Source organism: Corythoichthys intestinalis, chromosome 13 (assembly GCF_030265065.1).
Source record: "Corythoichthys intestinalis isolate RoL2023-P3 chromosome 13, ASM3026506v1, whole genome shotgun sequence".
Lineage (NCBI taxonomy): Eukaryota > Metazoa > Chordata > Actinopteri > Syngnathiformes > Syngnathidae > Corythoichthys > Corythoichthys intestinalis.
The window spans coordinates 16,270,334-16,296,518 of record NC_080407.1 but is presented as its reverse complement, the minus strand read 5'-3'; the positions used below and the strand labels follow the sequence as shown (position 1 = coordinate 16,296,518).

Sequence of the window (26,185 nt, the reverse complement as noted above, 5' to 3'; positions counted from 1 at the left end):
CTTTATCTGAAGAAAGAAGGAATTACCCCCATTTTGAAAAACGACTTTCTCTCTTGAAATTACCGTAATTTTCGGACTATAAGCCACTACTTTTTCCCCACATTTTGAAACATGCGGCTTATTGCCTAGTGCAGTTTATTTGTTGATTTATTTGGGTTAATAGGTAACACTTTATTTAGCAGGTGGCAACAGAGGTTGACTGTCTCCCCCAAGAGAACAGTGATAGCCAAATGAAGCTTCTTGAAACAATGAAGCTTTGCAGCCAATTGGTTCAAAGCTTCATTTTGGTTCATTTGGCCCGATGGCAATCTGATAATAACGCTGTGCTGTCAAATAAAGTGTTATCGGTTGATATCTTTTGCTGTAAATATCCCATAATATCGTGAGGCGGCTTATAGTCCAGTGCGGCTTATCTATGAACAAATGCTGTTTTGGTGTCAAATTTGGTGGGTGGCGGCTTATAGTGAGGTGCACCTAATAGTATGAAAATTACGGTCAAGTCATGTAAAAAGACACCAATGTTGAGGAAGAGGGGAACATGCCACTAATTTTGCTACTGAAAGTAGCATAACATTAAACTGTGTGAACTTGCTAACCTGCAAAACTCGAGTTGGAAGCTGCTTAGAATAGAATAGAATAGAATAGAATAGAATAGAATAGAATAGAATAGAATAGAATAGAATAGAATAGAATAGAATAGAATAGAATAGAATAGAATAGAACAACCCTTTATTGAGATGATACAGTTGTACAATGAAATGAAATCTCCCTTTACAGTACAGGATAAGTTGAAATCTCAAATCACTTGCAAGTAAAAAAGTGTGAAATCCAAATAAATATAATATAAAAAGTGTATGGGATAGCCTTATTTTCAGGCACTGCAAATAATCGAGTGAAGAAGCAGCAGTTGACAGTTAAGACATTGAATATTGCACGTTAATGTATTGCACCTAACTATTGCATATAAAGAAGCTGCATAGAGACAGGTTCAATTCTGTTTTTCACAGGAAAAACAAACACACACAAAAACACAACCACTGTAAATGTCCTTTATCTGAAGCAAGGGGGAATTACCCCCATTTTGAAAAATGACTTTCTCCCTTGAAAAAAACGTACTTCGGACTATAAGCCGCTACTTTTTCCCATCATTTTTTAAACATGCGGCTTATAGTCCAGTGCAGCTTATTTCTTGATTTATTTGGGTTAATAGGTAACATTTTAAGTGAGAGCGGTGTCATTACACTGCCATAAGACTGTCATAATTGTGATACAACACTATTATGGGTATTAGTGAATGTGAATGAAGATTCATCCGGCAAATTATGACTCTAACTCCATTTATGTTCAGCTCGGATCTTTTACATATATTCAAAAGTGAGATAATTTGCTGGAATATACTAAATGACATCTGGTATAACCATTCATTAATGCTCATGGCAGTGTCGTATCATAATTATGATGGTCTTACGGCAGTCTTATGGCGCCACTGTCAAATAAAATGTTACCAAATACCATAATGAGCAATTAATGAAAGAACAGAACTTAGCACAGAACATGAATTTCGATTGTTATTTTCATCTGTAGCGCTGCAATGCATGCTAGGAGGCATGTTGTATGACAACAGCATTGACATCAGGTGGCAGCAGAGGTTGACTGTCTACCCCAAAGGAGCAGTGATGGCCAAATGCAGCTTCTTGAAGCAATGAAGGTTTGCAGCCAATTGGTTCAAAGCTTCATGGTGGTTCATTGAGAGACAGCGAGAACCAAAAGTTGTATTTGCTATGTGGCAAATGGATTAAGCCATGTGACTTTTTTTTGCCATGTAGCATAATGGATGTTGCCATGTGGCATTTTTTTGGCATGTGGCATTTTTTTGGCAAGTGGCAAAATGGATTTTGCCATGTGCCATTTTTTTTTTTTTTTTTTTTTTTGCCATATGACTTTTTTTTGCCATGTGGCAAAATTGATTTTGCCACGTGGCATTTTTTTTTTTGGTATGTGGCAAAATAGAATTTGGTTTAAAATTAATTGAAAATTTGGATGTGCATAGCCGTCAATGGAATGGCCTTACTTGGGTGCCAGTTGAATGTCAGTGCGCTCTAACGATAAGTGTATGATCAAAAATCACAGCCACACATGTTTTTCTGCCATTTAAAATGGAAAATTTGGACGTTCATAGACGTCAGTGGCATAGCCCTATTTGGTTGCCAGATGAATGTCAATGCGCTGTAATGGTAAGTGCATGGTCAAAAATCCCAGCCACATGTAACAACTACCGCATACCTTGATAGAATTTTCCAGTTTTATTTGATTCACAATGTAGTGACTCATTTCCCTGACACACTTCAAAACAGTCATGAGGTTTACATAAGTTATACTAATAGTCTGCTCTGTGGCACAAAGGCATGATGACAACTCAAACTAAAAGTTATGATTCTTCCGTCGCGCAGCGAGCTCCAAAAGCTATCGTGGTAAAATAATTAAGCAAACGGACCCCGTTGCAGTCCGGGTGTTCAACCTGCCTCCACTTGAAAAGTCCAAAACAGTTGAGCTGTCGCAGAATCGCCTACGCTCGCATGGAGGTGAGAGCTGAAGTAACTACCTGGCCTGACTCATAGCTTGCACAAACACTCTTATGAAACCCTTTCAGTGCACTGGGAGAAAAAATATATTCATTTCCAATGAAAAATAAAAACGACACATGCATAGCATCTGCGTAACTATATATATTGTTCCCTTTCCAGGGGTAGACAATAAGGAAAATTAATTCATTGGCCCCACTATCAAAACCAGAAGCCCAGCGTCAGTTATTGATGCCAATTATCAAGAAAACTTTTCTTGAATAATATGAATAGCATTTATTTTTTAGGTGGATTCAATGAAAAGTGCCGCAAAATGCTGCAAAAACAAGAATCTAGTGCAAACAATCCTATTCAAATTCCATAATCACTCCAGTACATCCAGTTCTTCCTCCATCTCCTCCTCATTTGGCTGATTCTCACCCTGATGCCCACCAAGAGGCATAGCCTAAATAATCAAGTGAGTGGAGTGCTGTCAGCCCACACAGATTCAGCAGGGCCAAGAACCAAAAGTGGTATTTGCCATGTAGCAAAATGGATTTTGCCATGTGGCTTTTTTTTTTTGCCATGTGGCAAAATGGATTTTGCCATCTGGCATTTTTTTGCCATGTGGCAAAATGGAGTTTGCCATGTGGCATTTTTTTTTGCCATGTGGCAAAATGGATTTTGCCACGTGGCATTTTTTTGCCATGTGGTATTTTTTATGCCATGTGGCAAAATGGATTTTGCCATGTGGCATTTTTTTTGCCATGTGGTAAAATGGATTTTGCCATGTGGCATTGTTTTGCCATACGGCAAAATGTATTTTGCCCTGTGGCAATTTTGGGGTGTGTGGCAAAATGGATTTTAATTGAAAATGAATGGAAAATTTGGACGTGCGTAGCCGTCAATGGCGTAGCCTTACTCGGGTGCCAGTTGAATGTCAATGCGCTCTAATGGTAAGTGTGTGATCAAAAATCACAGCCACACGTTTTTCTGCCATTTAAAATTGAAAATTTGGACGTGCATAGCCGTCCATGGTATAGCCTTACTTGGGTGCCAGGTGACTGTCAATGCACTCTAATGTTTATGGTAAAAAAATAACAGCCACACATGTTTTTCTGCCAATTAAAATGAATGGATAATTTGGACGTGCACAGCTGTCAATGGCATGGACGTGCATTTCTTGCAAAACTGCCATATACCCCCAAAAAATGCCATATACGCCTCCAAAAAATGCCACGAACCAAAATGCATTTTGCCATATACGCCCCAAAAATGCCACATGGCAAAAAAAAAAATGCCACATGGCAAAATCCATTTTGCCACATGGCAAATATGACTTTTGGTTCTTGCTGTCTTTTTGAGTCCATTGGTCACATGACCAAGGAGTGGTGCTGAAATGATTAATCGATTAACTCGACTAATTCGATTAGAAAAGAGCTTTGAATCAAATTTTGCCACTAGTAGAGTGACATTGTCATGGTTTGTTTTGAAAGTGTTTGCATTTAGTTTTTTTTTTTTTTTGTGGAGACACTGCCCTCTAGTGGCAACAGTGAATATGACGTATAACTCATTTAACATGGCTGTATTAAGCTGCTCCCTGTTAAGACCAACATGAGGTAAATTTTTGTTCAAGCGAATGTTATTTTATGCAATCGCAATTTAGGTTTTAGGTATATTTAGCCGTTTTTTTTAGGGACTATGTGTTTGAACGATTTGTAAAGAGCATAAAAAAATATTGTTAGCCTTTTATAACATTTAAGCTCGTAGACTTTTGCTATGCAAGTTTGCCAATTGATCTTTTGGCATCACCTATGACACCAAATTCATGTTTATTTCATATTTCACGCGGTATTTTATGCTCCTGTATAAATTGGACCACTTGGATGTGTGTGGAAGCGGTCGTTTTATTTATTCAATTTTTTAGTCCTGCGCCATGAAAATGACTGACTTCCGGCTCCAGTCTCGGATTGAGGACGAAAGTGAATGTCAGCATCTCACAATAAAGCATTGCTTTATAGCATGCAGATGGATGATTTTGCGGATTAATTTGTTTATTTTTCGCATCACGCTAGCCAAATGTGCTGCAGGGTTTTGTTGCTGCAAAAGGGAGAGGCGTGTGAGCCTTTTTGGGTTTCAAAAAGTTCACGTTCACCCTCGGAGAATGGCCAAAACAAGTCCGACAACTGCGGGAACATTGGACTTATGAGGAAGTGACTAAACATCATATTTTGTATTACAGTATGTCAAATACTGGGATCACGGCACATGTTTTAATACGGAGGTGGCCTGCATATTGTGGCTGACAATGCTACTTGTCCACCGAGAATGCCACTCGGCCGACGACCGGCAGCTTGTCGCACACCTCCATCTGTCCTTCGCGTGCCCGCCGGGAGAGCGCTATACTCTGCTTATTGCCCTCTTCGTGTGCCTGGTGTTCTGTCAAATTTTCCACCCCATCAGAAATTGAAAATTTGTGTTAAAAATGGCCGCGAATACAGCGTTTTCAAAGTAAACACTACAAACGTTCTTTAATTAAAGGACTATTTTCTAACGTTTGATCACGGACGGACATGTAGAAAAGTTCTCCGCAGACACATCCTGCCATGTAAGCTGCACAACAACTGCACGCCGCCTCTCTCACTGTTTATGTCTTTGCCGTGTAGTTAAGCAAACATTTCACGCCATATTCGTGTTGACCATGTGGCCGCTACGCGCTCCTCCGACGTCGGCCGGTTTGTCTGGCGGTCATTCTCCAGCTGCTTCCCCGGCAAACAAGCTCTCCTGCCCGCTGCAAGGGAACGGTGAGCTGTAACTTGCTCGCCGCCGGGCGGGTTGCCGATCGGCAAAGACAATCAACAACTCCGCCGCCGTATCATATGATCCGAGGTAGTTTTGTGTGATTTTTCGCTTTGAAAGGCGAGAATAAGGCTTTGAAACATCACTCGTTTTGGGTAGGCATGTCGGCCAGGCGTCACGTCTCCTGGATTGTTTGCGCTCTCCGAAGCGGGGGCAGGGAAATGACAAAAGCCAGACTAACTCCGGTGGCATAAAATATCATTCAGGAGGTGAAAGATGTCGAAAGTTTTGACCATAATGTCGGAATTTTGCCATGTCGTACTGAATATATGCATTTTGAATATTTCATATTCCATTTAGCACAAGACTGCTATTTGTCATGACCATCCCATTTCTTTAGCAATTGGGGAAAAACACTTGGATAAAAAGAATATCCTGTAAAAATATTGAGAGATTGAAACAATGACATTTTGCGGCTCGATTTTCAAGCTTGACTATAGTTATGACACTATTATTTTCTCCGCAGTCACGCGGATGAATTATCACGTTATGTTCGTCACCAGTGTTGGTAATAACAGCGTTAGAGTATAACAGCGTTTCGAACAGCGTTATTTTTTTCAGTAGTGAGTAATCTAATTAATTACCTATTATTAAATTACTACTTAATTACTTACAAAACTTAATTACCTCATTACTTTTCCCATATTTGCAACACCATTTCTGTTACTGAGGACGTGAAGGGGCTTGTGCTACAATTTGGTTGAATGACCTGCGAGTTGTCTGATTGATGGTTGGCTACTTGGCTCAGAGCGTTAGCATAGCATTTGCATTCTCGTTAGCATTAGTATTCAGCCTAGTGAGCTTCATCTTGGGCAACTCTCAGGCAACTTTAAAAAAAAAAAAAAAAAAAACAGTTCGTGACTTACAGGTGAGTACAATTAATTGAAAGTAATGTACTGTTTTGAACAGTTAGCAAGGAGAGCGCAGGGAAGCTATACGATACAAAGACTACACAACTGTTTGACTGTTTATATTACTTTGACACACCCAATATAAAATAAATAGCCTTTAAATCATAGTTTAAGAAACAAGTAGAATATATTTGAAGTATCAGTAGTTGGACTTGGAGTGATTGGAATTGGCAGTGCCAAGGCAACGGGCATATAAGGGCATAACAACTACAGGATGCCTTCTGACTAGCGAAAACCAATGCGCACGCCATGCAGCTGACTGAGCGAGATTGACGCTGACGGAGCAGGACAAGCAGGTGAAGTCTGGACCATCAAATCCCACCATCATCTCTTCTGGTAACCAACAACGAACAGTCCAGAATAGTAAAAGGACATCCCACATCCTCCTACAAGGAACATCTGATAACAGAGGAACCCGCGACTGAGAAGTTAACACTCAGCACTCACGTGGTGCTGAGACTGGCAAAATCCTCAATTATCGTTGCCCTGACAAGAGTAATGCCTGAACCTTCCTCCCCAATCCACAACAGACAATAACCCTAAACAACGCCCAAACACATTCTTCTTCCGGCCCACAGCCCGCCCCAAAAAAAACTTCATAAGACTGAATTCTTTAGATAGTCTTTTCTCGGGATCCTTTTGTTGACCTGTGATATGGTGACCCTGGATCCAGCCTTCCTCTTCGTCTGGATCTGTTTGCTATTTTCGCCGTTGTCTGATTGCTGTCGACTTGGAATAAATTGTCAACTTGTGTTTCGAAGCCTTCTTCCAGATTTTAAAATGCAGTAAATACAAAGAGTTAAAACTAAGGTGAACGCGCAGTTTGGCCTTTTGGCTGTGTTGTTGGTTTTGCGCCGGCCCAGGTCATTGGAATTGCGCCAGTGTGGTTCGGCTGGTGCGATTCCGTCAATCTGGCTAAAAGGTCAAAATCTAACAATCTTTAACATCTTTTACAGTCTCTCATCATCCTAATGGATTCGATGTTACTCACCATCAATGGCAGCCAATGAGCCAATTAAAAAAAGATGAACTAACCTCAGGAATATGTATTGTGGTAGTTAGCAAAAGATCCCAGATTATAACCCACCGTATTCGTTTAAATCAGGGGTGCCCAAACTTTTTCCTGTGAGGGCCACATAACTTTTTCCTTCTCTGATGAGGGGCCGGGTCAGTTTGTAACTAGGGTTGTTCCGATCATGTTTTTTTGCTCCCGATCGTTTTAGTTTGAGTATCTGCCGATCCCGATATTTCCCTATCCGATTTTTTTTTTTTTTTGGTCCCGATTCAATTCCAATCATTCCCGATAATTTTTCCCGATCATATACATTTTGGCAATGCATCAAGAAAAAAATGAATAAAACTCGGACCAATATATACATTTAACATGCAGTACATAAGTACTGTATTTGTTTATTATGACAATAAATCCTCAAGATGGCATTTACATTATTAACATTCTTTCTGTGAGAGGGATCCACGGATAGAAAGACTTGTAATTCTTGAAGGATAAATGTGACTTTGTATATTGTGACTAAATATTGCCATCTAGTGTATTTGTTGAGCTTTCAGTAAATGATACTGTAGCCATTTAACTGTTCTGCCCAAATGCATGATGGGAAGTGCAACCATGACTGTGCGTACTGCCACCAATTGATATATCTTCTCTGCGTTGGGAAATAACACAGGGTGTTAAGAAAAAGATCAACTACTACCTTTCTTCCCCACATTGCTTCCCACGATATTTGTAATTGTTGAGAGAGGGATTGTAAGGCTTTAGCCAATTACATAAAGGCTCCAAAGACAAAATTCTCTCTACTCATTTAACGCTGCCTTTTAGCTCTACATACAGGCGCCATTATAGATTGAACGCGACAATGCGTGTGTGGGTCGTGCAGCGCATGCGTTAATTGCGTTAAATATTTTAACGTGATTAATTTTTAAAAAATTAATTACCGCCGTTAACGCGATAAATTTGACAGCCCTACTTTAAGCCAAAACTAAAGACTCTGGATGAGTGTAAGACATTTTGTCTGTAACGTTAAATACAATTAGAAAACGATTTGATTAAAAAAAATATATATAATAAAAAAATAAATGTCCGATATTTTTTGCCGATTCCGATATTTTGAAAATGACGTGATCGGACCCAATCGATCGGGATGCCGATCGATCGGGTCCGACATCTTTATTTGTAACAGAAAAAGTGTGACGATTGCAGGAGTGCCTAAATGTAAAAATGTATTGTTTTTCAAAAAGCCACAATCAAATAACCTTTTCTGAATTCTTCACGGAACAAAAGTAAATAATATAATATAATATAATATAATACAATAGATAGGGCTGTCAAAATTATTCCGTTAACTGGTGGTAATTAATTTTTTTAATTAATCACCTTAAAACATTTGCCGCATTTAACGCACATGCCCCGCTCAAACAGATTAAAATGACAGCACAGTGTCATGTCCATTTGTTATTTGTGTTTTTTGGTGTTTTGTCACCCTCTGCTGGCGCTTGGGTGCGACTGATTTTATGGGTTTCAGCACCATGAGCATTGTGTAATTATTGACATCAACAATGGCGAGCTACTAGTTTATTTTTTGTTTGAAAATTTTAGAAATTTTATTAAAACGAAAACATTAAGAAGGGTTTTAATATACAATTTCTATAAATTGTACAAACATTTATCTTTTAAGAACTACAAGTCTTTCTATCTATGGATCGCTTTAACAGAATGTTAATAAGCCATCTTATTGATTCATTGTTATAATAAACACATACAGTACTTATGTACAGTATGTTGAATGTATATATCCGTCTTGTGTCTTATCTTAGCATTCCAACAATAATTTACAGAAAACTATGGCATATTTTATAGAAGGTTTGAATTGCGATTAATTACGATTAATTAATTATTTCTAAGCTGTGATTAACTAGATTAAAAATTTTAATCATTTGACAGCCCAAAATACAATATAATATCATATATTATAATATAATATAATATAATCAGGGCTGTCAAAATTATCGCGTTAACGGGCGGTAATTTTTTTTTTTTTAATTAATCACGTTAAAATATTTGACGCAATTAACGCACATGCCCCGCTCGGATTAAAATGTCAGCAGTGTAATGTCCGCCTGTTACTTGTTTTTTTAGTGTTTGGCACCCTCTGCTGGCGCTTGGGTCCAAATGATTTTATGGATTTCAGCACAATGAGTGAGCATGGTGTAATTATTGACATCAACAATGGCGCGCTACTAGTTTATTTTTTGATTGAACATTTTACAAATTTTAATAAAACGAAAACATTAAGAGGGGTTTTAATATAACATTTCTATAACTTGTACTAACATTTATCTTTTGAGAACTACAAGTCTTTCTATCCATGCATCGCTTTAAGAGAATGTTAATAATGTTGATGCCATCTTGTTGATGCATTGTTATAATAAACAAATACAGTACTTATGTACCGTATGTTGAATGCATATATACGTCTTGTATCTTATCTTTCTATTCCAACACTAATTTACAGAAAAATATGGCATATTTTATAGACGGTTTGAATTGCGATTAATTACGATTAATTAATTTTTAAGCTGTGATTAACTAGATTAAAAATTTTAATCGTTTGACAGCCCAAAATATAATATAATACAATAACACTATTAATTAAATAGATAATAACCAAATAACCCTCTCTGGGTTCTTCACAGAAAACAGCCAGGAAATAAATAACACTATTGGGGAAAAAAAAAAAAAAATTGTTCAGGGGGCTGGACAAAATGTGGAGGCGGGCTGTATCCCGCCCGCGAGCAGTAGTTTGGGGACCCCTGGTTTAAATAAATCAAGTTAACTATCCATTTACGCCACACCATTTATGTTAGCTCATTCACGCACGACGTACTCCATATGCCACACTTCTATATCATCAAATATCGCACAGACTGTGACTTTGAGCGTAATTGCTGCATGCTTCAGATGAGGAACGACTCGTGATAAATTACCATCTTCTGAAACGGGGGACGGTTCCCAGAGTTGCTGACTAAGGCAATTTGTCTGGTTGATTCGAAACGCAGGTGTCAACCGACGTCCTTGCATTTCAAGCTAACGCTTTGCAAAACGCACAATGCTAGCCTGTTGCCATGGCGAACTGCTGATGCTGTTGTTCGCACTCTGCGCGCACGAGGCTATTTATACCAATCGTGCGAACGCGTTTTGCAACCGCTTCCTGCGGAGACTGCAGATGCGAGGCTTTTAAATTGCTTCCCCCGGAAAGAAGAACTGGATGCTGTGACTCAGCCTGACCGGACATTGGACTGATGTCATGGTTCCAGACTTATGATGCCACCGAATGCAGAACAGGCATAATTTAGCAAAAGAGGCAAATATAGAACTTACCTGTGTTCGATCCTGATAGGTTGTATCTGGAATTAGCCTTTTTGATGATGTTCTCATGGATTTGGTACCACTCGCTTTCTGTGTTGCACCTGACCCACCAGAGAGGGCGACAATTAGTATGAATTGATTGCCTAAATTTGCATTTAACAAAGTTCTTCAGTGTGATTGAGTTACTTACGCGTAAACCTTGAGCAGGTGGTCGTCCTTGGAGTCTGCCGTGAGCAGATCGGCGATGCTAACGACAGCGCAGCCGAAAGGACGGCGGTATTGAACTGAACACTGGTTTTTCTTCTCTCCTGCGCCCATTCTCCCTGCACGAGAACGTTGAAGCATTGATTCAGTGTAACGCCCTGAAAAAAACTAGGCTAACCCACCTATTCTTATGATGTGCACGACAATGTAGACGTCTTTTCGTAAATCGCTGCTCCCCAGATCCTGAAACGAGAGATCATTTTGACACGTTTGGTTTGGAATTCTAAGGATTACAACAACTCACCACAAACAGTGTGCACTGTCGCTCCGTCTTCTCCGGCGACTTTGGCAAGCCGCTCTTATTGAGCCTCACAAAGAACCTTTCACTGTGGAAGACGACAGGGGAGACAAATGTTATCATCAAAACTAGTGCTGCAACGATTAATCGATTAAATGAGTATTTCAATTCGAGAAAAGGCTTCGAATCAAATTTTGCTGCTTCGAGTATTCGTTTAATTAGAGTGCCGTTGTAACGGCTTGTTTAGAAAGTGTTTGATTCGGGTGGGATATACTGCCCTCTAGTGGCAAAGGTGAATATGACATGAATTATTCAAAATGGCTGAATCCAGTTGCTCCCTGTTAAGACAAACATGAGTTTTTGTTTGAATGTTTTTTTTATGCATTCGTAATTTAGTTTAGAAATATACTAGCCATTTTTTGTGAAAATACGTGTTTGAACCATTTGTTAAAATCATTACATATATATATATATATATATACATTTATTTATTTTTTTTAAAGTTAGCATTTTATAGCATTTAAGCTAGCGGACTTTTGCTATGGAAGCACAGGCGGAGTTTGACTTTTGGGGCAAGGGGGGGCACAACATGTTGATGACCCTGAAACGTAGTGTCAGCAATAAAATTAACTAACAAGACTATTTATAATCATAAATTGACAATGAGTGTTTTTTGTTTCCCATTATTCTTGAGGGGAATTCTAAATCAGGCTTCTAAGGCAATACTTTTCGCCAGGATTTTCATCCATTGAATATGGTACGCCCCCCGGTGTCGTGCCAATGTAGTTACCCCAGTCAAAAATTGTATCCCCTGGGCGGAGCCATATGGAGGTAGATTTGTGTCTTTATTATTCAACCAAAATAAATGTTGCTTCAATTTCATAAAATAAAAAGTGTTTAAATGCAAAAATAAATTTGAAACTAACCCCCCCACCCCCAAAAAATGCATGTGAAAGCTATCTTTTTTTTTTTTTTTTTTTTTTTTAATTGAAGTCAAGTTTTTTTGATTGAAGCAACTTTTTTGATTGAAGTAACGTTGATTTGTGTTTGGGCCACATTTTGGCGAGGACAATTTTGTCTTTATTATTCAATCTAAAAATAAGTTGCTTCAAAAATAAATAGATTTTAAAAAAGAAAATCATTCAATTAAAAAAAATAAAATTTTCAATCACAGAAGTTTTTGAATGCGAAAAAATATTTGAGAATGAAAAATTTGCATTTGAACACTTAATTTTTCATTGAAAAAGTTTTCTTTGATTGAAGCAATCCTTTTTGTGTTTGGGCCATATTATGATTAGGACATTTGTGTCTAAATCATTCAATCCCCCCGAAAAGTTGCTTCAATCAAAAAAAAATATTTTCGGTCGAAGAAAAAAATCATTTTTTCAAATATTTTTTTTCAAAAAAAATGTTTTTTTTTAAAAAAAAAACTTATATGCAAAGCAAATGACCGACTAAGGTGCTCGAAAAATGATTTTGACCCATTATAAAAAATATATTTTTTTGTTCATTTCATTCATTTTTGTTGCAGTTTTACTGCTTTTCAACTTTTATATATATAGGAAAGTCAATTACATGCAATGACACTTTTCGGACACCAGAGGGGGCCTGGCCCTGGCCCCCCCATAAAATCCACTTATGTATGCAAGTTAGCCAAATAATCTCTTGTACTTAGAGCCTCATTTATTTGTTTTAAATCTCCTAAAATGTATTCTGCAACGCATTTTTGGACTATAAGGCGAACCTTACAATAAGCCGGCACACACCAAATTTGACACGAAAACAGCATGTGTTCATATATAAGCCTCACTGGACTATAAGCCGCAGCTTTCCTCACTGTATTATGGGATATTTACACCAAAAGATATTTACCAGTTACAGTTTATTTGACAGCGGCATCATAAGACGTCATAAGACCAAATGAACCACTATGAAGCTTCAAACCAATTGACTGCAAAGCTTTATTGTCTGAAGAAGCTTCATTTGGCCACCATTGCTCCCTTGGAGGAGATGGTCAACCTGTGCTGCCACCTGCTGTAAACACTGTTGCTGTCCAACATGCCTCCTAGCATGCATTGCAGTGCTACAGATGAAAATAATCAAAAATTCCCGTTGTATGCGAAATATTTCTTTGGTTACTGTTCCAATTATTTAGTTAATTGCTAGTTATAGTATTTTATAACACTTGATTTGACAGTGGCGCCATAGGACTGTCATAAGACCATCTTAATTCTGACATGACACTGCCTTTAAAGAATTAATGAATGCTTATGACAGATGTCATTTTGTGTCAAATTATCTCACTTTTGAATTGATGTAAGCTGGATATAACTAGAGTTTGTGACCCTTAATGACATCCGTCATAAGCATTCATTAATTCCCATGTCATTCTCATGTCATAATTATGATGGTCTTATGGTCTTATGACACTGCTGTCAAATAGTGTTACCTATAAAACCAAATAAATCAAAAAATAAGAAGCACTGGACTATAAGACGCAGGATTCACAATGAGGGAAAAAAGTAGAAAATACAGTGGTATGAAAAAGTATCTGAACCTTTTGGGATTTCTCACATTTCTGCATATAATCACCATCGAATGTGATCTGATCTGTCAAAATCACACAGATGAAAAAACTCTGCTCTAACTAAAACCATCCAAATATTTATAGGTTTTCATGTTTTAATGAGGATGGTATGCAAACAATTTCAATATACTCACACACGCATTCATATTTTTAAAGTGTACATCATATCACAGTGCTGAGCCAAGATTATGTGTGAGTCAGGTCTCCTTAAGAAGCTACTAAAAGCTTATAGTCAGGAGTCTGCGTACGTCAAGACAATCATAAGAAACATTATCAGAACATTCAGAACAATGACAATAGGGGGAAAATAAGTAGGTGAACCATCACATTTAATATTTTGTGGACCCTCTTTGGCAGCAATAACTTCAACCAGACGCTTTCTGTAGATGCAGATCATTCTGGCACACCGATCAAGACTAATCGTGGGCCATTCTTCTCTACAAAACTGCTGTAGTTCAGTCAGATTCCTGGGATGTCTGCAATGAATCGTTCTCTTTAGATCATCCCACAGCTTCTCAATAGGGTTCAAGTCTGGACTTTGACTTGGCCACTCCAGAACGTGTACTTTGTTCTTCTGAAACCATTCCGGATTTAATTTTGCGTTTTTGATCATTGTCTTCTTGCGGCATCCATCCTCTTTTTAGCTTCAACTGTCTGACAGAGGGCCTCGGGTTTTCCTGCAAAACATCCTGATAAACTTTTGAATTCATTCTTCCATTCCATTGCAAGTTGTCCAGGCCCCGAGGCAGCAAAACAGCCCCAAAACATGATGCTCCCTCCACCATGCTTTACGATGGGGATGAGGTGTTGATGTTGGTGAGCTGTTCCATTTTTCCTCCACAAATGACATTGAGTGTTACTCCAAAACAATTCAACTTTGGTTTCATCAGTCCACAAAATATATTGCCTAAACTTCTGTGGAGTGTCCAAGTGCCTTTTTGCGAACGTTAAACGAGCAACAATGTTTTTTTTTTTTTAGACAGCAGTGGCTTCGTTCGCGGAGTACTCCCATGAACACCATTCTTGGCCATAGTTTTACATGTTGATATGTGCACAGAGATATTGGACTGTGACATGATTTCTGACACTAAGGTTCTTTTTTACTTCTGAGTATTCTGGCTGAGCTTTTGGCATCATCTTTAGTGAACGGCCAATGCTTGCGAAAGAAGCAATAGTGCCAAACTCTCTCCATTTGTAGACAGCATTATACAAATCAACAATCCTTGATCGCCGGTCTTCAGACAGCTCTTTTGATCGCACATCAGACAATGCTTCTCATCAACACAATTCTTACCAGGTGAGTGTTTTATAGTGTGCTTTAAACCAGTCGTCAGTGATTGGGCACACACCTGACTTAAAATTTTTGGTAAAAATTTGTTTCAATTGCTCTTTAATTCTCCTTAGGCAGAGGGCTCACTGACTTCCCCCCCCCACCGTCATTGTTTGCATGCTATCCTCATTAAAATATGGAAATCTATAAATTGGGGGCGGGTTACTTAAAGCAGACAATGTATTTTCATCTGTGTTATTTTGACAAAGATCAGATCATATTCGATTGTCTTTTTATGTAGAAATGTGAGAAATTCCAAAAGGTTCAAATACTTTGTCATACCACTGCAGTTGATGCATTAATCGACTACTAAAATAATCGATAGCTACAGCCCTAATCAAAACAGTTCAAGATGAGAACGACTGCTTCAAAATGCATGAGATCTTATTAAAAAACATTCCGAACCACTGGAAAATTAAAACGCATGACGGGCAAAACTAGAAAGGACGGCTAACATTAGCGCCGCGGTCCGGAAAAAGAGGCAACCGAGGCATCCTGCTGGGCCGTCGGGCTAATCCAGTTAGGTGACTTTCACAGTTGGCGCGATAAGCGGAGAGAAACCCTTGTAATGCACCACAGTGCCTGACAATGGGCCAAATTGCTGACAAGGCTAGCGGTCTGAGCGACTCGCACAAGGGCAGAAAGAACACGGAAAAAGCTTTCAACTTGAAACTCTGCGATGTTCAAGTCAGAAATATTAATTGATTTCAAACAAATTGACTTGTTGCTAAACAGAGGGTTGATTTGGACCAGGGGATTGCAGAGAGGGGATTTAAAGGGGCGCTGGCCACCGTACTTTTTACTTTTAATAATAATAATTATCATAATAATCAAACATTTTATTTCTAGAGCGCTTTTCAAGACACGCAAAGACGCTTCACAAGAAAGATTGGAACACAATAGCATAACAACAATAACAAAACAATCATAAATTTAGATTAAAAGCAGGATAAAAGGATGAAAGTGTTTGCATTTAGTTTAATTGATTTGGGTTGATTCACTGCCCTCTAGTGGCAAAAGTAATTTTGACACAACTCATTTCACATGTCTGAATCCAGCTGCTCCCTGTTAGGACCAACATAAGTTATTGATTTTTTAATGCATTCTTATTTCAGTTCATGGGTATATTTAGCCGTTTTTGGTTGGAATATGGGTTTGAACCATTTGCTCAGAGCATTGTAAAAAATAAATAAATAAATAAAAAGTTAGCATTTTATAGCATTTAAGCTAGTGGACTTTTGCTATGCAAGTTAGCCAATTGTTCTTTTGTTGAACGTAGAGCCTCATTTATTTATTTATTTTTTATACTGTTTGATGCTCAGCTCAGGAATTTTAATTTTCTATGTTGAATGATCATCACACACTAAATGTAACTTGTAGCGTTAGCATAGCATTCGCGCTAACATTGGCATTTAGCGTTGTGTCGTCTCAAACTCTTGGAGAACATTTTAAAAACAGTTTGTGGCATTAGGTGGGTTTAATCTAGTGCTGCAACTATTAATCGATTAACCCGAGTAAGTCAATTAGAAAAACGATTCGAATTCAATTTTGCTGCTTTGAGTATTTGTTTAATTTAACTGGCATCGTAATGGTTTGTTTGCATTTCGTTTTATTAATTTGAGTGGATACACTGCCCTCTAGTGGCAAAAGTAATTATGACACAACTCATTTCACATGGCTGAACCCAGCTGCTCCCTGTTAGAGCCAACATAAGCTAATGATTTTTTAACGCATTCTTATTTCACTTTATGGGTATATTTTGCCGTTTTTTTGTTGGAATATGTGTTAGAACCATTTGTTAAGAGCATTGTTTAAATTTTTTTTTTTTTTTAATTAGCCTTTTATAGCAATTAAGCTAGCAGACTTTTGCTATGTAAGTTAGCCAATTGTTCTTTTGTTGTACTTAGATCCTCATTTATTTATTTATTTATTTTTTTTTAATACCGTTTGATGCTCAGCTCAAGTATTTAAATTTTCTATGTTGAATGATCATCACACACTAAATGTAACTGATAGCATTAGCATAGCGTTCGCGCTAACATTGGCATTTAGCGTTGTGTCGTCTTAAACTCTTGGAGAACATTTTAAAACCAGTTTGTGGAGTTTAATCTAGTGCAGCAACGATTCATCGATTAACTCAAGTAATTCAATTAGAAAAACGATTCAAATTAAATTTTGCTGCTTCGAGTATTCGTTTAATTAAACTGGCGTTGTAATGGTTTGTTTGCATTTCGTTTTATTAATTTGAGTGGATACACTGCCCTCTGGTGGTAACGGTGAATATGATGTAACTCATTTCGGATGGCTGAATCCAACTGCTCCCTGTTAAGACCAAAATGAGATAAGTTTTTGTTTGAGCTAATGTTTTTTTTAATGCATTCATAATTTTGTTTATAGGTATATTTAGCTGTTTTTTGTGGAAATATGTGTTTGAACTATTTGTTAAAGGCAATTCATAGCATTTAAGCTAGCAGACTTTGGCTATGTAAATTAGACAATTTTTCTTTTGTTGTACTTAAATCCTCATTTTTTAATTTTTATTATACTGTTTGAGGCTCAGCTTAGGGATTTTAATTTTCTATGTTCCTTATCCGATTACTCGATTATTTGAACTAACTAGTTCATCGATTAATCGACTACTCAAATAATAATAGGTAGGGAGGGGCCAGGCCATGGAGTGCTTTAAATGTGTTTGACACACAAGGATCTTGTAGTTGATTCTTTGTTTGACTGGGAGCCAGTGACATTGACGAAAGATGGGGGTGATGTGGTGAGTGGTAGGGGTCTGAGTGATGAGGCGTGCTGATGAGTTTTGAAGGAGCTGCCGTTTCTGGAGGGACTTATTTGGGAGACCGAAGAGCAGTGAGTTACAGGAATCGAGCCGGGAAGTGACCAGACTGCAAACAAGAGTGGAAGCGGTATGGCGGGTGAGAGAAGGGAGGAGGCGAGAAATGTTGCAAAGATGGAAATAAGCTGATCTGGTGATGTCGTTGATATGGCAGCGAAAGGAGAGCGTGCTGTCAAGGATGACATCCAGACTCTTAACCTGAGTAGAGGGGGAGATTGGTACATTTTGATGGTAATAGATGGTGATGACTATTTGTGGCCTTTGAAAAAAAATTGAACAAAAACTGAAAATTGGAACTGAAGAAAAAACTCGATAAAATTCTATTGAGTTCTCAGGAGGAACAGACGCATTCGTACCAGCGCTTGTGAGTAGTTCAGTACGAAATATGATGAACAGAAGGTTCATTTAAAAGTCCCCGCCCTGTTTCATTTTCTTCCAACTCATTCCCCGATGAATTTCTGAACCATCTCTTTGGGAAAACAAACCAGCTGGTGTTTTAAGTTAGCTTGGCACCCCCGTTTCAATCAATTAGCTTTTAGATGATTTATGAAACAGACTTTTAAAGAAGCTGCAACAAGTTCAAGCATTTTCAACACATGTATTCCTTTTAGCTCCACTTGGGAATTAAAATGTGGACGTGGTTAGCCTCATTAGCTGCTCCCTGTAACTTTCCACGCCATTTCTCCGGATTCCTGCGCATCAGATACCACACTTAGCGTGCTTTCCTCCACCTTAATTACCACACTATTGTTCAAACCGCCAATTAACGGCTACTCATGCACAAGCACACGCATCCTCTATCCTTCCCTTGCCAGCTCTTCATCACGGAGTGTTGATCAGCTAAGCTAAGGGGACTAGTGTTTAGCTCCCAGCGGGATCTTATCTCACTCTATCAGCGCTCGTATTAACACAACATGAATGGCTGGTTGCTTACCCTCTGGGCCCGCGGAGTACTCGGCTGATATCGATAATTGCATTTGAGGCCCCAATGGAGGGGGTTGGGTCTAAAACCCGCGCATTAGGGGACCAAAAAGTAGCTAAAATCCGGTTTTTACAATGTGTTGACGTACCGTGTTGTACGCAAAGTGTGTAGTGCTAAGGAACGGGTGGTGTTGGCATGGTACTGAGACAACGGGTCGGACCCCCATCTGGTCGTTGACACACAGAAAACACCAGCTATGGAGTCAAGCAGTGCAATGGCTCGCTGCCAGGTGGCTAGTGTAAATGTGTGTCTGTTTACTAGCAGCGCCAGACAGTGAGAGACAACACTGGCCAAGTGCCATGGTTGGATTTCCCCCCCTTTCTTGAAACCAACTAATGCAATCATTGATTAGATGCAAAGAAAAGCAAAACAACACTTACATGAATACCGTATTTACGGACTATAAGTCGCACTAACCCCCCCCCAAAATATCAATATATAAATCGCACTGGAGTATGAGTGCAGCAACGATGAATCATTTAACTCAAGTAATTCGATTAGAAAAAAAGATTCGAATTAAGTTTTGCTGCTTCGAGTATTCGTAAATAGAGATGATCGAACCGATCACGTCATTTTCAAAGAATCGGAATCGGCAAAAAAATATCGGACATGCCTTTTTTGATTATTTATGTATTTTTTGATTAAATCGTTTTCTAATTGTATTTAACGTTACAGACATAATGTGTTACACTCTTCCAGAGTCTTTAGTTTAAGCTTAAGGTAGGGTTGTCAATTTCATCGCGTTAACGGCGATTAATTAATTAATATTTTTTACAATTATCACGTTACAATATTTAACGCAAATAACGCATGCGCTGCACGATCCACTCGCGCATTGTCGTGTTCAATCTATAATTGCGCCGTTTTACCCATACAGTATATAGAGCTAGAAGGCGTAAAATGAGTCGAGAGAATTTTGGCAGCCTTTGGAGCCTTTTTTTTTAAATGGCTTGAGCCCTACAATCCCTCTCCCAATGATTAGAATAACTGTGGGAAGAAGAAAGGTAGTAGTTGTTCTTTTTCTTAACACCATATGGTATTTCCCAACGCAGAGAAGATATATCAATTGGTACCACGACGCACAGTCATGGTTGCACTTCCCATCATGCATTTGGGCAGAAGTTAAATGGCTACAGTATCATTTACTGAAAGCTCAACAAATACACTAGATGGCAATATTTAGTCACAATATACAAAGTCACATTTATCCTTTAAGAATTACAAGTCTTTCTATCCGTGGATTCTTCTCACAGAAAGAATGTTAATAATGTAAATGCCATCTTGAGGATTTATTGTCATAATAAACAAATACAGTACTTATGTACTGTATGTTGAATGTATATATTTGTCCGAGTTTTATTCATTTTTTTCTTAATACATTGCCAAAATGTATACGATTGGGAAAAATTATCGGGGAATGATTGGAATTGAATCGGGAGCAAAAAAAAGCAATCGGATCGGGAAATATCGGGATCGGCAGATACTCAAACTAAAACGATCGGGATCGGATCGGGAGCAAAAAAACATGATCGGAACAACCCTAGTTGTAAATGTTTGTTTTGAATGTGTTTACATTTATTTATTTATTTTTTATTTTTTTTCAAATTTAGGTGGATACAATGCACTTTAGAAGCAACTATGAATATGACATACCTCATTTCACATGGCTGAATCCAGCTGCTCCCGGTTAAGACAAACATAAATTTTTGTTTGAGTTAATGTTTTTTTTTGCTGTCAAACGATTAAAATTTTTAATCGAGTGAATTACAGCTTAAAAATTAATTAATCGTAATTAATCGCAATTCAAACCATCTATAAAATATGCCATATTCTTCTATAAATTATTGTTGGAATGGAAAGATGAGACACAAGACGGATATATACATTCAACATAAATAAGTACAGTACATAAGTACTGTATTTGTTTATTATAACAATAAATCAACAAGATGGCATTAACATTATTAACATCCTGTTAAAGCGATCCATGGATAGAAAGACTTGTAGTTCTTAAAAGATAAATGTTAGTAAAAGTTATAGAAGTTTTATATTATAACCCCTCTTCATGTTTTTGTTTTATTAAAATTTGTAAAATTTTAAGTCAAAAAATAAACTAGTAGCTCGCCATTGTTGATGTCAATAATTACACCATGCTCACTCATGGTACTAACCCATAAAATCAGTTGGACCCAAGCGCCAGCAGAGGGCGGCAAACACCAAAAAACAAGTAACAAGCGGACATTAGACTGTCCTGCCATTTTAATCTGTTTGAGCGAGGCATGTGCATTAATTGCGTCAAGTATTTTAACGTGATTAATTTTTAAAAATTACCGTCCGTTAACACGATATTTTTGACAGCCCTATTTTTTTATGCATTCGTAATTTAGTTTAGATGTATATTTAGCCATGTTTTTGTGAAAATACGTGTTTTAACCATTCGTTAAGAGCATTGTAGAGAGAAAAAAACCTTAGCATTTTCTAGCATTTAAGCTAGCAGACTTTTGCTATGTAAGTTAACCAATTGTTGTTTTGTTGTACTTAAATCCTCATTTATTTATTTATTTATTTATTTTTACACCGTTTGAAGCTCAGCTCAAGCATTTCAATTTTTTATGTTCCTTATCCGATTACCCGATTATTCGAACTAACTAGTTCATCGATGAATCGACTGCTAAAATAATCGATAAGTGCAGTCCTACTGGAGCATAGGTAGCATTTTGGGTGGAGGACTTGATCTGATGATTAATCGACTAATTGACAATGAAATGATTATCAAACATTAAAAACTGATCTAGATTCATTTCAGATTCATTGAAAAAAATGAAGACATGAATCTTGCGCGACTTGAACGAAACTACTCCAAAGGAAGTTCTTGATACAGTGGTATTAAAAAGTATTTGAACCTTTTGGAATTTCTCACATTTCTGCATAAAATCACCATGAAATGTGATCTGGTCTTTGTCAAAATCACACAGATGAAAAAACTCTGCTTTAACTAAAACCATCCAAATATTTATAGGTTTTCATGTTTTAATGAGGATGGTATGCAAACAATTTCAATATACTCACACACGCATTCATATTTTTAAAGTGTACATCATATCACAGTGCTGAGCCAAGATTATGTGTGAGTCAGGTCTTAAGAAGCTACTAAAAGCTTATAGTCAGGAGCCTGCGAACGTCAAGGCAATCACAAGACACACTATCAGAACATTCAGAACAATGACAGAAGGGGGAAAATAAGTAAGCGAACCCTCTGCTTAAGGAGACTTAAAGAGCAACTGAAACCAATTTTTACCAACCATTTTAAGTCAAGTGTGTGTGCCCAATCACTGATGAGTGGTTTAAAGCTGCCCTGGCAACTATAAAACAAACACCTACTAAGAAATATCTTGATGAGAAGCATTGTCTTATGTGCATCATGGCTCGGTCAAAAGAGCTGTCTGAAGACCTGCGATCAAGGATTATTGATTTGTATAAAGCTGGGAAAAGATACAAAACCAACTCTAAAAGTCTGGATGTTCATCAATCGACAGTCAGAGAAGTTATCTCGAAATGGAGAGAGTTTGGCACTGTTGCTTCTCTCCCAAAGAGTGGCCGTCCACCAAAGATGACGGCAAGAGTTCAACACAGAATACTCAGAGAGATAAAAAAGAACCATAGAGTGTCTGCTAAAGACTTACAGAAATCACTGGCACAGTCCAATGTCTCTGTGCACACATCAACTATATGTAAAACAATGGCAAAGAATGGTGTTCATGGGAGGACTCCATGGAGGAAGACACCGTTGTCTAAAAAAAAAAAAAACATTTTTGCTTGTTTAATGTTCCCAAAAAGGAAACATATTTTGTGGACTGATAAAACCAAAGAAACCAAATTGTTTGGGGGTAACACAGTGAGTCATGTGTGGAGGAAAAAGGAAACCGCTCACCAACATCAGGAGTGTGCATCATGATTTGGGGCTGTTTTCCTACCTCAGGGCCTGGAGAACTTGCAATCATTAATGGAAAAATGAATTCAAAAGTTTATCAGGATGTTTTGCAGGAAAACCTGAGCCCGTCTGTCAGGCAGTTGAAGCTAAAAAGAGGATGGATGCTGCAACAAGACAATGATCCAAAACACAGAAGTAAATCAACTTCAGAAGGTTTCAGGAGAATAAAATACACGTTCTGGAGTGGCCAAGTCAAAGTCCAGACTTGAACCCGATTGAGATGCTGTGGCATGACCTAAATACAGCGATTCATGCCAGACATTACAGGAATCTGATTGAACTACAGCAGTTTTGTAGAAGAGAAAGGGCCAAGATTAGTCCTGATCAGTGTGCCAGAATGATCTGCAGCTACAGGAAGCGTCTGGTTGAAGTTATTGCTAACAAAGAAGGTCCAAAAAATCTTAAATGTGACGGTTCACTGACGTATTTTTCCCCCTTCTGTCATTGTTTGCATACTATCCTCATTAAAATATGAAAACCTGTAAATGTTTGGGTGGTTTTAGTGAAAGCAGAGTTTTTTCATCTGTGTGATTTTGACAAAGATCAGATCACATTTGATGGTGATTTTATGCAGAAATGTGAGAAATTCCAAAAGGTTCAGATCCTTTTTCATCCAACTTTATGGACTTATTCCTTATGAGGACTTATGAGGGGCTTGCTTTGACGATTAATCAACTAATTAACAACGAACCGATTATCAAAAGCAGAAAAAGTGATCTAGATTCATTTTAGATTCACTGGAAAAAAATTAAGACATGAATCTTGCGCCACCTACACGAAACTACTTCAAAAGATGTCCTTGTTATCTGCCTGAGGCCTTTAAGGTGTGAAATTATTCTTTGAAGATGAAGGCGTTCACTCTCTGTTGGAGTTTGAAGAAGCTTTTAGCAGAACTAGCGCTGAACATCCAAAGGGAAAGTGCATACTGTAGTGCTTCGAACATCAGTCAGTCCATACCTAAGTGGTCGGTTCTCCCGCCCGTCATATATATGAAAGAAGACTTCAAGCTCCTCCCCCAAATTGGCGCTCATCAGACTCTTGACGTGGACAAACAAGTGATGGGTGCTGGCCGGTGTCGGCGTCTCCTTTTTGCGATGCCGGTGCTCCATCTGCGAAAGGAAGACGGAGGGAGAAATGAAATCAATTTTGGAGACAGGCGTGGAAAAACATTTAAGCATACAAAGGGATGGATTTGTCCAGGGTAACAAAGCTAAATCTATAAGCCTTAAATCCTCAAATTCGGGATGAAAGCAAATCAAACAGAGTTAATCCGATTGACAGAACAATCTCTATACTAGCCAATCACGTCGAGGAATGCCGTAGTTAACAAATTGACTTGTAGTGACAGGTTCTATCCTAAAATGGCCGCCAAAGAGCAAATCAGTTCACGTTGGATCTATATTTTAAACTGTTGAAAACACAGTTGTTCACGAAGTGGTGAATATTGAATTAATCTATTTAAAGCCACTCTTACATACAGTGGGGCAAATAAGTATTTAGTCAACCACTAATTGTGCAAGTTCTCCCATTTGAAAATATTAGAGAGGCCTGTAATTGTCAACATGGATAAACCTCAACCATGAGAGACATACCAAAAGTTCATCTCAATACTTTGTTATGTACACTTTGTTGGCAATAACGGAGGCCAAACGTTTTCTGTAACTCTTCACAAGCTTTTCACACACTGTTGCTTGTATTTTGGGCCATTTCTCCATGCAGATCTCCTCTACAGCAGTGATCTTTTGGGGCTGTCATTGGGCAACACGGACTTTCAACTCCCTCCACAGATTTTCTATGGGGTTGAGATCTGGAGACTGGCTAGGCCACTCCAGGACTTTGAAATGCTTCTTACGAAGCCACTCCTTTGTTGCCCTGGCTGTGTGTTTGGGATCATTGTCATGCTGAAAGACCCAGTCACGTCTCATCTTCAATGCCCGTGCTGAAAGAAGGAGATTTTCACTCAAAATATCTCGCTACATGGCCCCATTCATTCTTTCCTTTACACAGATCAGTCGTCCTGGTCCCTTTGCAGAAAAACAGCCCCAAAGCATGATGTTTCCACCCCCATGCTTCACAGTGGGTATGGTGTTCTTCAGATGCCATTCAGTATTCTTTCTCCTCCAAACACGAGAACCTGTGTTTCTACCAAAAAGTTCTATTTTGGTTTCATCTGACCATAACACATTCTCCCAGTCCTCTTCTGGATCATCCAAATGCTCTCTAGCGATCCGCAGACGGGCCCGGACGTGTACTTTCTTCAGCAGGGGGACACATCTGGCAGTGCAGGATTTGAGTCCCTGGCGGAGCATTGTGTTACTGATAGTACCCTTTGTTACTGTGGTCCCAGCTCTCTGTAGGTCATTCACTAGGTCCCCCCGTGTGGTTCTGGGATTTCTGCTCCCTGTTCTTGTTATAATTTTGACGCCACGGGGTGAGATCTTGCATAGAGCCCCAGATCGAGGGAGATTATCAGTGGTCCATTTTCTAATAATTGCTCCCAACAGTTGATTTTTTTACGCAAAGTCTTTTACCTATTGCAGATTCAGTCTTCCTAGCCTGGTGCAGGTTTACAATTTTGTCTCTGGTGTCCTTCGACAGCTCATTGGTCTTGGCCTTAGTATAGTTTGGAGTGTGACTGACTGAGATTGTGGACAGGTGTCTTTTATTCCGATAATGAGTTAAAACAGGTGCCATTAATACAGGTAATGAGTGGAGCCTCGTTAGACCTCTTTGACAGCCAGAAATCCTGCGTGTTTGTAGGTGACCTAATACTTCTTTTCCACTCTAATTTGGAAATAAATTCTTTAAAAATCAAACAATGTGATTTTCTGTTATTTTTTCTCCATTCTGTCTCTCATGGTTGAGGTTTACCCATGTTGACAATTACAGGCCTCCCTAATCTTTTCAAATAGGAGAACTTGCACAATTGGTGGTTGACTAAATACTTATTTGCCCCACTGTATCAAAGACCAACATGGAAGCCTCTTGCATCCCTCACGGGGTGATGTAACACCTAGTTGGTAAACACTGCCACTCAGTCAACTGTTTGAGAGGTTCATCTCATTCTGGACACACAAGCACAGTCACTCACTAAGCACCAGATGGCTTCAATATCGAGCTGCGGCCAAATTTGTACGCCACAATCAGTTGTATCACAGGATGCGTAGATATGGCGAGGGAGAGAAGGAAGCTGATAAAAAGTGAAAAATGACTTTAAAGGATGTAATTAT

The 26,185-nt window shown here is 38.5% G+C and overlaps 1 protein-coding gene across 3 annotated transcripts in view; it reads right to left on the bottom strand.

Moving 5' to 3' along the window:
• dock4b (dedicator of cytokinesis 4b) overlaps positions 1 to 26,185 on the bottom strand; it is a 237,364-nt gene that overhangs the window by 126,654 nt on the left and 84,525 nt on the right. For all 3 annotated transcript variants that reach the window (XM_057854988.1, XM_057854989.1, XM_057854990.1), the window contains exons 7-11: positions 23,913 to 24,064; positions 11,224 to 11,305; positions 11,102 to 11,162; positions 10,906 to 11,038; positions 10,728 to 10,816 (exon numbers count right to left, since the gene is read on the bottom strand). In XM_057854988.1, coding sequence (XP_057710971.1) covers positions 10,728 to 10,816; positions 10,906 to 11,038; positions 11,102 to 11,162; positions 11,224 to 11,305; positions 23,913 to 24,064 — 517 coding nt within the window. The remainder of the gene's footprint in view (positions 1 to 10,727; positions 10,817 to 10,905; positions 11,039 to 11,101; positions 11,163 to 11,223; positions 11,306 to 23,912; positions 24,065 to 26,185) is intronic.